Consider the following 14,134-nt stretch of genomic DNA (forward strand, 5'->3'; position numbering starts at 1 on the left):
GGTGTTATCTTTCGTCATTTTATTATTGGTCATTGTAACTATTGGATGTATTGATCACGATGTTGCATTTCGTCATGGAAATTTTCATACACGTTCCATGTTAAAAAAAAATTCTCACAAACCTAAAATTTATATTTACTATCACAACATGATCAATTTAAATATTTACTATGTCAACATCTGAAAAAAAACCTGCTAAATATTTATTGCAAATTTTCAATAAGAGAACTGACGTTTTATATGACATTTTTCAATAAAATTGATTTATTTTGTTCGTCGTTTCATTGACATAACTGTTCAAAGTGACTTATAGACCCAAAAGGTCGGTTGTTCTAATTATTGTTTTTATATTTCGTTGTATTATATGCTGTTTTGTGAAAAACAAATGTCACTATGATAAATATTGTATTAGTTAGTTATGAAACAGTTTTTGATTGATTTTTTTACTAGAAATATTCACACTATTATTTTCCATTTAAAAAAATGCTTCCAATTTTTGGAACATATATTAGCGTAAGCAATGCAAAATGATTTTTCCACACTCCGATGTGAACCTTTTAACAGATAGACTGAATACAAATGCTGAAGTCAGTCTTGTTCTAAGCTCAATAGCAGTTTCACTTAAAACATATTGTGATACTCTATATCAATAAGACAGAAAACCTAATATTCAATACAATATCAGCAAATATATATATATTGTAAGTTTTATTTCTTGCAAGAGAATTTCTGTGCCCTGTGTAATTTCTAGTCTCTTTTGTCAATTTTTAATGTAAAATACAAGGTCGTCATAGAAATCGTTCTGTGTAGAAATTGTTGAACTCAAGCAGTTGATTTGAACAAGAAAGTTCAATTATAAAACGTTTTACGCCTGGTAATTACAAATATCGAATGCTGATTAAATGATGGATAGATTTATAATCTTACCAGTGGTATATATTGAAAATGAAATGTTATTAATCCCTTTAAATTTTCGTAATTAAAGTTGACATAATTTGCTTTCAGTTGATTTTTTTTTAATTGAAAAGTGTACCAAGGTACGGGAGTTCGGTATTACATCTATAGAAAATATTTGAAAAATTGATCTATTTGATGTACAGTAAGTTTTTTTTTTAAATAAGAATTAGTTTAATGCACTAGCTACCCTTGCCGACTTCTCTCAAACTAGTGGAAGAACAATTAGAAAGCTTAAACAAATACTCTACACTACAAAATTACTGAAAATATATTGGTTCCATCCAAAGTATATAAGGACTTCGTTTTCTGATATTTAGGAGACATAATTCGTTAAAGTCCTAGACATGGGCCAAATGTGGAGCAGGATTCGATTACCATTCGAGAGCACCTGAGATTGCCACCAGTTTTTGGTGATGTTCATGTTTCTTAGTCGTTAGTTTTCTATGTTGTGTATTGTGTTCTATTGTTTGTCTGTTTGTCTTTTTTAGCCATGGTGTTGTCAGTTTAAATTCGACTTATGAGTTTGGATGCCCCTTTTTAGTGATTAAGATTATAACACAATGTTGGCTGATATACCCCTATTTTTGACATTTTACATAATATGTCAGTTTATTTTATTCTCACATCGTTGTCAATATAATGGAATTTTTTGCGACTTTCATAAAAGTGAGAGGTTTATCTAGCTATAAAACCAGGTTTTATCCTATATTAAGTAAGGAATATGACACTAGTTATCCATTCGTTTGACGTTTTAGTTTTTGATTATTCTGTTTGTTTAGGGACTTTCAGTTTAGAATTTTCCGCAGAGTTCGTTGTTTTTGTTATATTATATTTTTGGTATCTTTCATCTCTAGATTTTCAGTAAAATTTGAATAGAATGAAAAATAATTTTAAAGCTCTTTTCATTAACAGTTTTAAGTAAAAGGATACTTTAAAATATATGATATCGTTTTTTGATGCTTTTTCCTATATTTTTGTCTATCTAAATAACTTATATTATTATAATTTTAAAAATATAAAAAAAAACGATACATAGTATTTTCTGGGTTTTTTTCTCCATAACACGGATTTGTAAAAAAAATCTACTGTTATATTGAAAATATGTTTAATTAACCCTGTTATTTTACCTAACACAATGAACGTGATTTTAATCAGTTTCCAATTCAATACTGACGTAACGGTCACGAAATTTCATTTTTTCATTCTCCGATATTACTTTTGATGTCCATGGATAAAACTATATTTTTTAAAAGCATTTTAACAGAATCTCTTTTCAGGAAAGCAAAAAAGCAATAATACTTTTTCATGTATCCAACATTTGAATTCAAGAAAACAAATCTGGAACAATGACAAATCGAACTCTCTACATAGTAAACTATTTAATTTCCGTTCATGTAACGGTTGATAATTTAACGGTTTATCGATATTATTCCTTTTGTTTGAGGCATCAACTGTTCTATAGTATTTCACGCCAGTCTCAGTTGTGTTAAATTGCAATCGATATTTCCCATTACGGGTAGATTTAAGTATATAAGCAAGTGCGTGTTCTGGTTTGTTTAAACAGGTCCTTCTATCAATCAGTATCTCACATTGATTTATACCAAGACACTGATTAAACATATAATAGCCAAAGTTCTTTTATTGTTCGTCTTTAACAGATCTTTTTTTTAATGAAAAAAGCCTAGCTATGTATATATTGTGTTGAATTTTGAAGTATTGCACAATAATGTGATCTAACGAAGTATCATCATAGCGAATGTTTGTAGTCATGAGAGATATGTTTTGTCATCACTGATGTGTACAAATCTGTTCTAGTTTCCACCTACCTGAGATTTAATATATATATATTTAGTTTCTAATGATTTGGATGCGTTCCTGCTGAACATTAAAAAACCTAAAAATTGAGCATATTTTCCGAATGTTTTACTAATCAAATAAAAGAAAACTATGACACAACAGAAACATAACATTTTCATTTTGATTTGTACACATCAAAATCAGTTTACTCATATTTACAGGGACATACACATCAATTAAAATATACAATGACCATAATTCATGATTTTAATCTTATCATTGCTATCTTCTGGTATCCTCCATGAATTACACACCGTCAACAGTTGTAACCGACTTAGTCATATATTTCAGCAAGCATGACACATATATTTTAGTACGCTACAAAACAAAAGTTTGGGAACCAAAACACATTTTAAAGTAACAGAACAAAAAACACCTAACCAGTTCATTCGTTAATGTTTAGCGTCACTCTGTGGTTGCAACTTGATTACAACTATAATTTTCAAAAACTAAAAGTGCATAGTTAAAGTGTATCTTTAAATGATTGAAGTTCAGAAGCACTATATACTAAGATGTGGTGCCATCGCGGAGGGACATTTTATTAGCTTTGTTCCAATTAAATTCATACATATTTATGACTGATTTGAGTTTGCGTGTGATCATTGTTTGGTGCGCCGTTGACCAGAAGCCGCATGTGTACATTTCTCGTTCAAACAAATTCCTCGCGCTTGATTAATTAAAAACAATAATGAAAGTTCATTTCACAGTCGACATCATTGAATTATTTTTTGTTTCAGAAGCGGGATTTTAGTTTTTTAATATGTTAAAATACTTTCGATATTTTCAATAACATAAATGCATAAACGCCAAAGGGCTATGGTAGCGTCTGGGACGGACAATTTTAATGTCGCGGTATAGTCCCAATGATAGTAATTTAAACGTGTAAAAATTTATTTCATTTTAGTGTACACGTTTCGCGTGGATAACCTTTAGGTGATACGTCATTAAATAAGCTATGCTCTCCAGTTTGTGATACATCTACAAACCACTTATACTCGTTTAAACAATGCAATCCACAAAAATCTATAGAATAAGATTTTTGAAAAATGTTTTGAGTTGTTAGATGTATTCATTGTATTGTTTCTGTGCTTATTTACATGTTCACAATTTAGATAATATACATAAAGTAAATCCTGCTTACTTATTTGCAGACTTCCATGTAGAAATGGTATCCTAGACCAATTTGGTACCTGTTCATGTCTCCCATGTTGGACTGGAGACAATTGTGACGTTCAAGGTAAACTTCGCAGTGATCTTTTGCTGAGCTAAAAAGAGTCATGCTTGAACCAATCGGTTGTTTTGAATGTACAGTACACACATAGATAAACATAAATTTTAAATCAAAGAAACACATGAATCTCAAATTCAATATCACAAACATTCGGTTAGAATACTGGTATCACTCCTACGAAATCAGATTAACAACAGGCCTGGAACGAAGACGACAAAAATTAGTAAAAACAACCATCTCTCGACAAAGTAGTGAACGAAACTATATTGCATACTTCAATTCACCGAATTTTAAAAATCTGAGTGAAATGATGATAGTCTTTGCCTTTAATGCCAATGTCTGCCGTCCGACCCCTACTCCTGACAGCAAATTAAAAGGAAAAGAAAAATATATAGTTGAACACATCTGTCAATATATATTCAAATATATAAAAAAGATTTGTTTTGAATATTTGTTACAACCAATTACATATTTATTTTATAAATTTCACAAAGCCAAAAGGAAAAAGTTTTAAATTTGATATGTGTTTCAAGATAAATTGCTATTATGTGTTATACATTTCAAAAAAGGATACAGGAATTTACAATAAAATTGGTATCGAGAAAATACCTGGCGATATAATACTGGTACAAATATGCTTTACTTAAATAAAACCATATCAAAGAAAACAAAATATATGTTGCTGAATTACACTGGTGTTTGATGATACAACATCCATCCCTTTAGTTTCGTATTATAGAACAATAGAAGGTTCATAGAATAATATGCAAGAAAATAAGAAAAAAATGTATGCTGCCGATATAATGAACTATAAAACAAAACAAAAACTATCAAAAGTAAATAATACCAAATTATACGAACAGTTATTTAAAAAAATGCAATAACAATGCTAATATAGAAATCATGCCATCATATACGACTGTCATACAAGTGTGAGGTTTAGCTAGCTATAAAACCAGGTTTAATCCACCACTTCCTACATGAGAAAATGCCTGTACCACGTCAGGAATATGACAGTTGTTATCCATTCATTTGGTGTGTTTCAGCTGCTTTTGTCTTCGGATTTTTTGTTTTCAATTTTCCTTGGAGTTCGTTTTTTGTTGTTGTTATTTTACACTATCTTATACTGTACGATATTATTTAACAAATGTCTGTTCAGATCTTATAAATATTTCATACAGCAATGACTTAAGCTCGTACAACGGCTGAGGTATTCATACTGTTGATCTTTTTACCAAAAAATTGATTTTTCAAATGTTTCGATGTACCCTTTTTTTAATTTTTAACACGTACATACAATGAACTTCTTTAGTAAACTAATGGTTTTGAATTTTTGGTCAACTTTCACGGAGTATGATTTTCTTTTTCAGTTAATAACTATGCACCAGAGTTTACTCAATATACTTATGAAGTTAGCATTAATTCTCTCGAAAATGACGATATAACATTATTTCGACCGGAAGTGATAGATAAAGATCGGATCGACACTTGCGGTGACAATAAAGAACAAAGCTGTCCCTGCGCAGACCTTTTCTTTTCGATAAAAAACGAAAATGATGGACACTTTACTATCAATCCGGAAGATGGTAGTATATCACTAAGTAAGGGTTCAACATTACAAAATGGGCAAGACTATAGACTTGACCTATCTGTGCGAAATGTGTTGGATAAAGGAGATACTAAAACAGGAAAGGCTATTGTTATATTAAGGACAGACAAAGATTGGTGGGCAGACCCAATAAATAGTCTCGGAGAACCAAGACACAATGGATATTCGCATCACATTGTTAAGAGAGCTACGGTAAGTGTAATTTCATAAATATAATTAATAAATGATTTATTTTTTGTTCCTTGTTTTAAAATTTTGTTACTTTACAAATTGAATGCATAGGAGTATATTCGTTATAAAAATATGTTTTGACCATAATTTTATCTGACACACTTTTGTATGGTATAGTATACAACTTTACAAGTATAAAACATCTTAAATGATTATACGTTTAAAAGCTAGAATATAATGTTTGTAAATTGTTAGTGGACTAAATGTTGATGACGTGGCACGTTTTGCATAAATAGGCGATTAATGGCTAAAATCGTTATACAGCCTTTGATCCTTTAAATTTGCGAAAAACCAATGTCTGTTCAGTTCTTATAATTACAGTAAATATTCATCAAAGTAACAGCTTAATAGTATAATTATGATAAATACTGAATAGTATTGATTTGACTTCTATAAATTGTCTATATATTGAGTATGTGCTCAAATAAAGGAAAACAGTTTTCCATTCCCATAAAAAAAACATTTTTAAAAACACCATTATGCATATTTTTAGGTAATGGAAACACGTTTATATTTTTTAATATGAAAGTTTTTGACACATTATATTTCTTAACCTGAATGACATTTGCTGTGTGTTTCAGTGCAACAAGCTAAGAGAAGGGCTATTTAATATTTTAGGTAAATGGGAAGATAAGGAGTTGTAAAGAAATCAGAGTGATTAAGTCCGAAAAAACGCTATAAACATTGCAAAACATTTATCAAAAAGCGTCTTATAATCATCACATGAAGTCAACTTTGTGCGTCACCTAAGCTCAACGGATTATACAAATTGAAGGTTTAGCTAGCTATAAAACCAGGTTAAACTCATCTTTTCAGTAGGATTATGCCTGTAAATAATATCAAATATAAGACAGTTGTTTTACATTCCGTTGATTGACAACATTTGATATTGTCAGTTTTGATGAACTTCCAACTCTATGAACTGACCTTGGAGTTGAGTATATTTGTTACAGCCTTTTTGTTTATAACAATAAACAAATGATATCCCTTTCTAGACCAATCATTTAAGGCTAGGCGGGCAGGACGTACTGTTCATTATTGTATGTATGATTTTGCATGAACTAATTTTCTGACCTTTTGGGGTTCTTCCAGAGTGAAAAAGCATGCTATGTGGTTATAATAGATTAAAGGATAATATAAATGTAACCAATCCACTATTTTCTACATAAGAAAATGCATGTACCAAGTCAGGAATATGACAGTTGTTATCCATTCGTGTTGTTGTTTTAACATTTGATTTTGCCTTTTGATTAGGGACTTTCCGTTTTAAATTTTCCTCGGAGTCCAGTATTTTTGTGATTTTACATTTTGTAGTTTCTGTGAAATGATCTTTGCTGATTTTAAAAATGACAAACAGACAAACAATAGTGCACATAACACAACATAGAAAACTAAAGAATAAGCAACACGATCCCTATTTAAAATTCGTGCAATGCCCTAAGATTTTGTTTATTCTGATGTGTATGATTTAAATGGATTTATCCACCTCATTTGAACTTTGGTGAATAGTTTTCTCATTGGCAGTTATACCACATTTCCTTTATTTTACATTATGAGAGTGTTGCCCTTAACTTAACTGCTTAATTTAGTTAAATACCATCAGTAGATTTTAATGGTTAATCTATATGTTTACTTGTTGTGTCTCGGTTTAAGCACCGGGATAGAATTAAAAAATAGTTTAAGCCGACTTTAAGCTCATCTCTATTATTATAAACAAAAGTAGGCTAATAAATCAGGGTATAATGCATGTCATTCGAATGAATAATTAGATTGAATTTTATCAGTTACTGAAACTCTGCAGCAAGTAATAACTTAAAAGAAATTAAAAGCAAGCAATGAAAAGCAGGCATTCACGCGGAAAGTAAGAAAACTACATTGAATCACAAAGACGAAACTGCTGTAAAATGTAATCTAGAATAATCCTTACAAAATCTCCTTACGCTTACTTATAACATTTGTAAATCGCTCATGCAATTGATAAATGAGGAAGATCTTAGTAAATCACTGAATATTAGATGTAATCAATACGTTGTAGCTCAGGAACTATTTATCTAGGCAATATTACTTGACGTCTAGACAATATGTATCATTACCGTTGAATTTTATTAATTATTGTCTATGACAAAAGGAGAAGGTACGATACGTCTAGTTTTCGGACTCAGTGAACTCAAAAATCAAACGTGTTGTGCATTTATTCATTTCGGTTGTTAACAAATCTGTACGATATAATTTTATGTTAGATTTGCAGCAGAATGCATTCAGTGTGTAGGTAAAGGTATAATTTTAGTTAGCTTGCTTGTTAGCTGAACCATGAAGTTTTTATTAGGTTATGTATACTTCCCTCCTTTCGGACAGACAGATAGATTGATTATCTGTCAGACTAGTATACTCTTAATGGAAGGAAGTTTACCTTACCTAATAATGACTTCACGGTTCAGCTAGCAAGTAAGCTAACCAAAGATAATAATTTACCTACACACTGAATGCATTCTGCTGTAAATCTAACATAAAATCTAACACTCAATCGATATTGCTGTAAGATTTTGTCTCACTTATTTATATCAAGTCTGCAGCAACTTGCGAGTACGGAAAACAGTGGGAAAATCATCCAAATAAGATTGTTTTCATATCTTGTCATTTATATTCTAATATAAGGATCACTCTCACAAACAAATACCAAGCTACAAGATTAATTATACAAAGATGTTGTTATTAGTAAAACTATGTGATTTAGAACAATTGTTTCTTTTCTCCACTGTGCTTGAAACTATTTCCAAAATGGACAGTTTGGGTGATACATGTATCTTAGTTTTATCTGACTGTGAATTATTTTATGATTACCCTTAAACTAAGGTTGACGCTCTCTCACAATGAATTACCATCACTGAATTATCTTGTTGGAAGGTTGGTACCCCATTTTTTAATTTAAATTGAAATTAGGTATTTTTGGTAATACGTTTTTGTTAACTTTTCTTTCAAAAAGTTTTCAGGCCTTAATCCAATAAAATTGAGAATGGAAATGGGGAATGTGTCAAAGAGACAACAACCCGCCCAAATAAAAAACAACAGCAGAGGGTCACCAACAGGTCTTCAATGTAGCGAGAAATTCCCGCACCCGGAGGCGTCCTTCAGCTGGCCCCTAAACAAATATATACTAGTCCAGTGATAATGAACGCCATACTAATTTCCAAATTGTACACAAGAAACTAAAATTAAAATAATACAAGACTAACAAAGGCCAGAGGCTCCTGACTTGGGACAGGCGCAAAAATGCGGCGGGGTTAAACATGTTTGTGAGATCTCAACCCTCCCCCTATACCTCTAACCAATGTAGTAAAGTAAACGCATAACAATACGCACATTAAAATTCAGTTCAAGAGAAATCCGAGTCTGATGTCAGAAGATGTAACCAAAGAAAATAAACAAAATGACAATAATACATAAATAACAACAGACTACTAGCAGTTAACTGACATGCCAGCTCCAGACTTCAACTAAACTGACTGAAAGATTATGATTTCATCATATGAACATCAGGCACAATCCTTCCCGTTAGGGGTTTAGTATCATACCATCATAACATATATGAGAAGAACATAACCCGTGTCATGCCAACAACTGTTTTTAGAATAAATGTGTTTAGTTCCGATGCAAAGACCTTATCAGTGACTCAATATTAACGCCAAAATATGCAATCTTTAGTGACTTGACAACAGTATCGTAATTATATCCCTTCTTAATAAGTCTATTCAAAGGTTTTGTAAGTTTCTGAGGTGAATACTGACACCTTTGTGCTTTATAAAGAATATTACCATAAAAAATTGGATGTGAAATACCTGAACGTATTAAAAGTCTGCATGTTGAGTGTTTTGAATGAATGTTTTGAGTAAAGAGAAACAGACATGATCATTCATGTTTAATGTATAGAAAATTGAAAAAATAATAAATCGTAAAAATTATTATAAAAGATTAATCTATACATTACCCAATTGAAATACTTAGCAAAAAGTAGAACTAAACCATTTAATGACGGAGTTGCTTTTATATTAAAGCATTTAAAACATTAAAACATTAAACAGAGGCAAAAGATACCAAAGAGACATTTACACTCATCAGTCAAAAATAAACTGACAACGCTTTGACTAAGAAACAAAGAGACCAGCAGAAAAAAAATAGTAAACTTAACGCCATAGAAAACCAAAAAATAGGGGGTGAGGGGATAATGTGCTCTCAGATGCAACGGGTTATATCAACATGTAACACCAATCTACATACCCTATTGTAAAAATAAAAAAAAGCTATGCAAATAACGAGATTTGAACATCAATAACAACTGTCGCTCTATAAACCTATATGGAGCTATTTACTTTCAAAAAATTGTATCTTTCTGTTGACGAACTAACTCCCGACGATTTCAAGTTTTATATAATATCTATAAAATTTCCTTCAATACAAAACATTATAGTACAGCGGTATACTACTGTTGCCTTTATTTACCCTAGTTCAATTGCCAAGATTGAACACACACAGTAATTCGAAAGATATATAATTAAGCGTCGTGTTTAAATCAAAATACATAGCTTCGTGCTCTCTAACATTAACCACTACATTATTATTATTGAAGCTCTGTAACAAAATGCTTTTGTAATATCAAGTTATATATTTTTTATCAAACAGACTGCAGCACCACAGAATGTTACCTTTGTATTGGCTAAGGTGTCACCCTATGATACGACGACAGACTTATATATCGGAAGTCGGGTCAAATTTCGACTTGACATTTCCTTTCCGGTAGCGCCAACAGACATGTTGGTTGAGCTGTTTACCCCTGACAATGACACCACAGTGATGATTTTATGTGACATAGTGGTAACTAAGGGCAGCGGACTAGCTATTACTGGTTCAACGGATGTTACCATGGAGTCAAAAACCCCGGGCTCAGTACTGGTAAGTGAGACATATTCAACGTTTATATGCATATACACAAGGTAATACCATATTGTAATTAAATAGTTTAGGTTGTGAAATATAATTTACTTTTTGGTGTATCTGAGGCATTGCTATACATATTGCGAACGGATATGTTTTATGGGACCCTGAAGTTGAAGGTTTTGCTAGCTATGAAACCAGATTAAACTCACCTTTTCATTAGGAAAATGCCTGTACCAAGTCAGATATCTTTGTCTTTCACTGGTTCCGTTTATAACTATAGTATGTATTGTAATTGCAGTCTCCTTGAAAGGTATGCTCTTTGAAAGCATTGCCATCTAGTATCAAATATCTATAAATATAATTCGTAGAAGTGAATCACACCCCATGTTCTCTGATAAACTAAGAGGAAACACTTCACAGTAGTTTCGGGACATATGCTGTGTATGATTATAGATGGAAATGAGAAAGCACCACCGTCACTGACACTTGTAAAGCATTTTTTAACTGGAAAAGTCATTTTGATGTGAACATGCATCATCTTACATGTTTAGTCTTTCAGTCAATATTTAGACTGACCACTGCAGTTAATTTAGTTCAAATCGATTCAGGCAATGTTTAGTCCAATCATGAGTAAATGTTAACAAAATAAAAGAGAAAATCAACGGCCATACATTCATACCTTTTGGCAGTTCATATAGATTAACATGATCGTACATATTAACACATTATCCAATTTTTGTTGGAAGTTTCTGGTTGTTCTAATATGAAAAGAACCGTTCATTTCATGCCAAGTTGTTACATTAAAGATTTATATAAGCTGTAATAAGAAATAATATTTTATTTGTTTTGGTATAAACTTATTTAATTCAGAATACTGATAGCAAAAAATTGAAAACAACAAGTTTAATAATTTTATGCATCCGAAGCGCTTTTCTGGATTTACCTTCACCAGGAACACTTAAAGCCAAACATTTGAAATCCGAGGGATGTATAAGTAACGAAACAGTGACAAAAATTCCCTAAAACAAATAACCAAATTCACCTAAGGTCAACTTTGACTGAGAGAGTTGAAACCTTAGATTCTTTCTAATTTTAAAATTTATAAACGGACAATTTTAGAAAGGCATGTTAAAAATCATGTCAGTACTGAAGTACTGACTATTGAGCTGATGATACCCTCGGAGACTGATAGTCCACCAGTAGAACTATCGACTCAGTGTTATGAAAAATTGAAAACAACACGCATTATACATAATGTGGGTGATATTTCGAATGTTTATGTTTTTTGTAAAGATTTAGAACACGATGAAATGCATATAAGTAGAAAATATATATACATATTTGAACAATCAAACTTTCCGAGTAGCAATGCATTATACATGTTTGTGTATTAGAAATTTGTGGGAAAAAGTTCACGTTCAGTGCTAAAAACAGTTTTGTTTTCACGTCGAAATACGATTTTACGAAATTTCATCACCGGCAGTTTGCTAAAACATTTCATTTTGATGATAGTATAATTAAATCGATACCTTAAAGTATGTGTGCTGCTTGACTTTTTTCACAAGTCAGAATTTGCAGTCCACAATCCCTTTCTCTTTACATAATTGAGACATAAATAAACGATTTTTTTTACCATAATTAAAATTGCCAGAACAATACTTTTTTTTAAAGATTTTTACCATAATTGTAATTGCTAAAACTGTTTACCCTTCTGATGCACCTAAGTAAGTTCTTTACCGGTAATGGCGGGGCTCATGTGGCGGAATCTTTTGTTTTCTGTACTTTTTTACGGACATTTATTTGAAAAATGTAGGACATATTTTCCGACTTTTTATCTGTTATAACGAAATCAATTGATGACTTTTTTTACATGTGTAATACAAAGTTATAGATTAAATTTGAGTTTCTCTCCCTATTGTTCTGTATTTCTGAAAGATGTGACCCTTTGACATTTAACATGGGCTAAATAATTTCTGAGAGAAACAATATAATTATTGTTAACGGGATGGGTTGGAAAGGCAGTTGTTGATAATACTCACATCTTTATAAAGAAACCTGATGTAACTGCATAAGGCAACAATTATGTCCCATTTTTGTTTTTATTAAAAATGCAAAAGATTTCCTCATATCTAAGTACTTTTCCATTTGTAACATAAATCTTTTCTGTTTTCCTGTCTATTTGTTTTTCACACAAAACTTACAAGATTTCATAATTAATGTGTTCCATATTTTTGCAGTATCAATCATGCATAAAACACATATCACGTGACTATTTGTCTTACTTAGATGTATTAATTATCGTCCATTCACTATCATATTTCTTCTAACAGCATGATAGAGCAATAATAGACCTTGGAACTGTAACAGTCAACAACTGTGATGTCTCTGCTGAATGCACATTAGTTATCACATATGAAGCTGTCATGGTGGACGATACGGTACAGAACGGAAGCATTTACTGGGTCAGTGCAGGCGCAGAATACAACAATGCCAATGAAGTTTGGGTCGGACAGGCGTCATTTGCCACAATAACTGATATACTGGTATTTATTAGTATAGTAAACATGTTCATTATGCATAAAACAGGGAGAATTTGAATAGCCTTCAAAGCCTTTGTTCTAGTCTCAGTACCATTCTCAAGGTTTCCGAATGTTTCAATTACGTGCTAGATCGTATACCAAATATTGACTTCTAGACGAAAAATGTCAACTCATAGTATACATTTCCGATAAAGATATCTAGCGATGGCCCACGCGTGAAATAACAACTGCTGAAACAAAAAACTGTTAGTTTTGGTGATATGATCATTTATTCAGATTTTAAACGGGACCATAATATCTTGAAAATTGTAAAGACAGGTTAATAGAATAATGAAAAAACAAGAATCTTAAAATGTGACGGTATTTTGATATTGGTAAATATAATAAAACTGTCATGTATTAAATATTATTATGGCAAAAGACATTAAAAATATTTGTACGAAATGTTTTAGAAGTGCAATTATTTAGCGTTTGTCTCAATCCAGATTTTACTATTTATAGGCTATAACCGAAACACCGACATTTAATTTTACTGGTCCGCCGACTTTTCCTATTGGATCAGCAGCCATGTTTGAAGTTGAAATGTACTTACCGTATCCATCAACGGCATTGAAATTTGATTCGTTTTCACCTTTGAATACTTCATCAGTTGTCAGTATATGTTCAGCAAAAGTTAAAAGCATTGGTGATAATTTTAAGTGTGGTCTTGATGAGTCAGCGATAAGTAAAACTATGTATCAGGATAGTAACGGACTTGGAAATAACATTGGCCATCTT

General features: G+C 31.4%; 1 protein-coding gene across 1 annotated transcript in view; it reads left to right on the plus strand.

Moving 5' to 3' along the window:
- LOC139490879 (uncharacterized) overlaps nucleotides 1–14,134 on the plus strand; it is a gene marked incomplete in the record, with an annotated part of 58,493 nt that overhangs the window by 27,656 nt on the left and 16,703 nt on the right. The window contains 5 exon segments of the mRNA XM_071277999.1: nucleotides 3,966–4,051; nucleotides 5,416–5,846; nucleotides 10,563–10,832; nucleotides 13,148–13,360; nucleotides 13,859–14,134. Of these exon segments, the coding sequence (XP_071134100.1) occupies nucleotides 3,966–4,051; nucleotides 5,416–5,846; nucleotides 10,563–10,832; nucleotides 13,148–13,360; nucleotides 13,859–14,134 (1,276 nt within the window).

This window comes from Mytilus edulis, chromosome 1 (genome assembly GCF_963676685.1).
Source record: "Mytilus edulis chromosome 1, xbMytEdul2.2, whole genome shotgun sequence".
Lineage (NCBI taxonomy): Eukaryota > Metazoa > Mollusca > Bivalvia > Mytilida > Mytilidae > Mytilus > Mytilus edulis.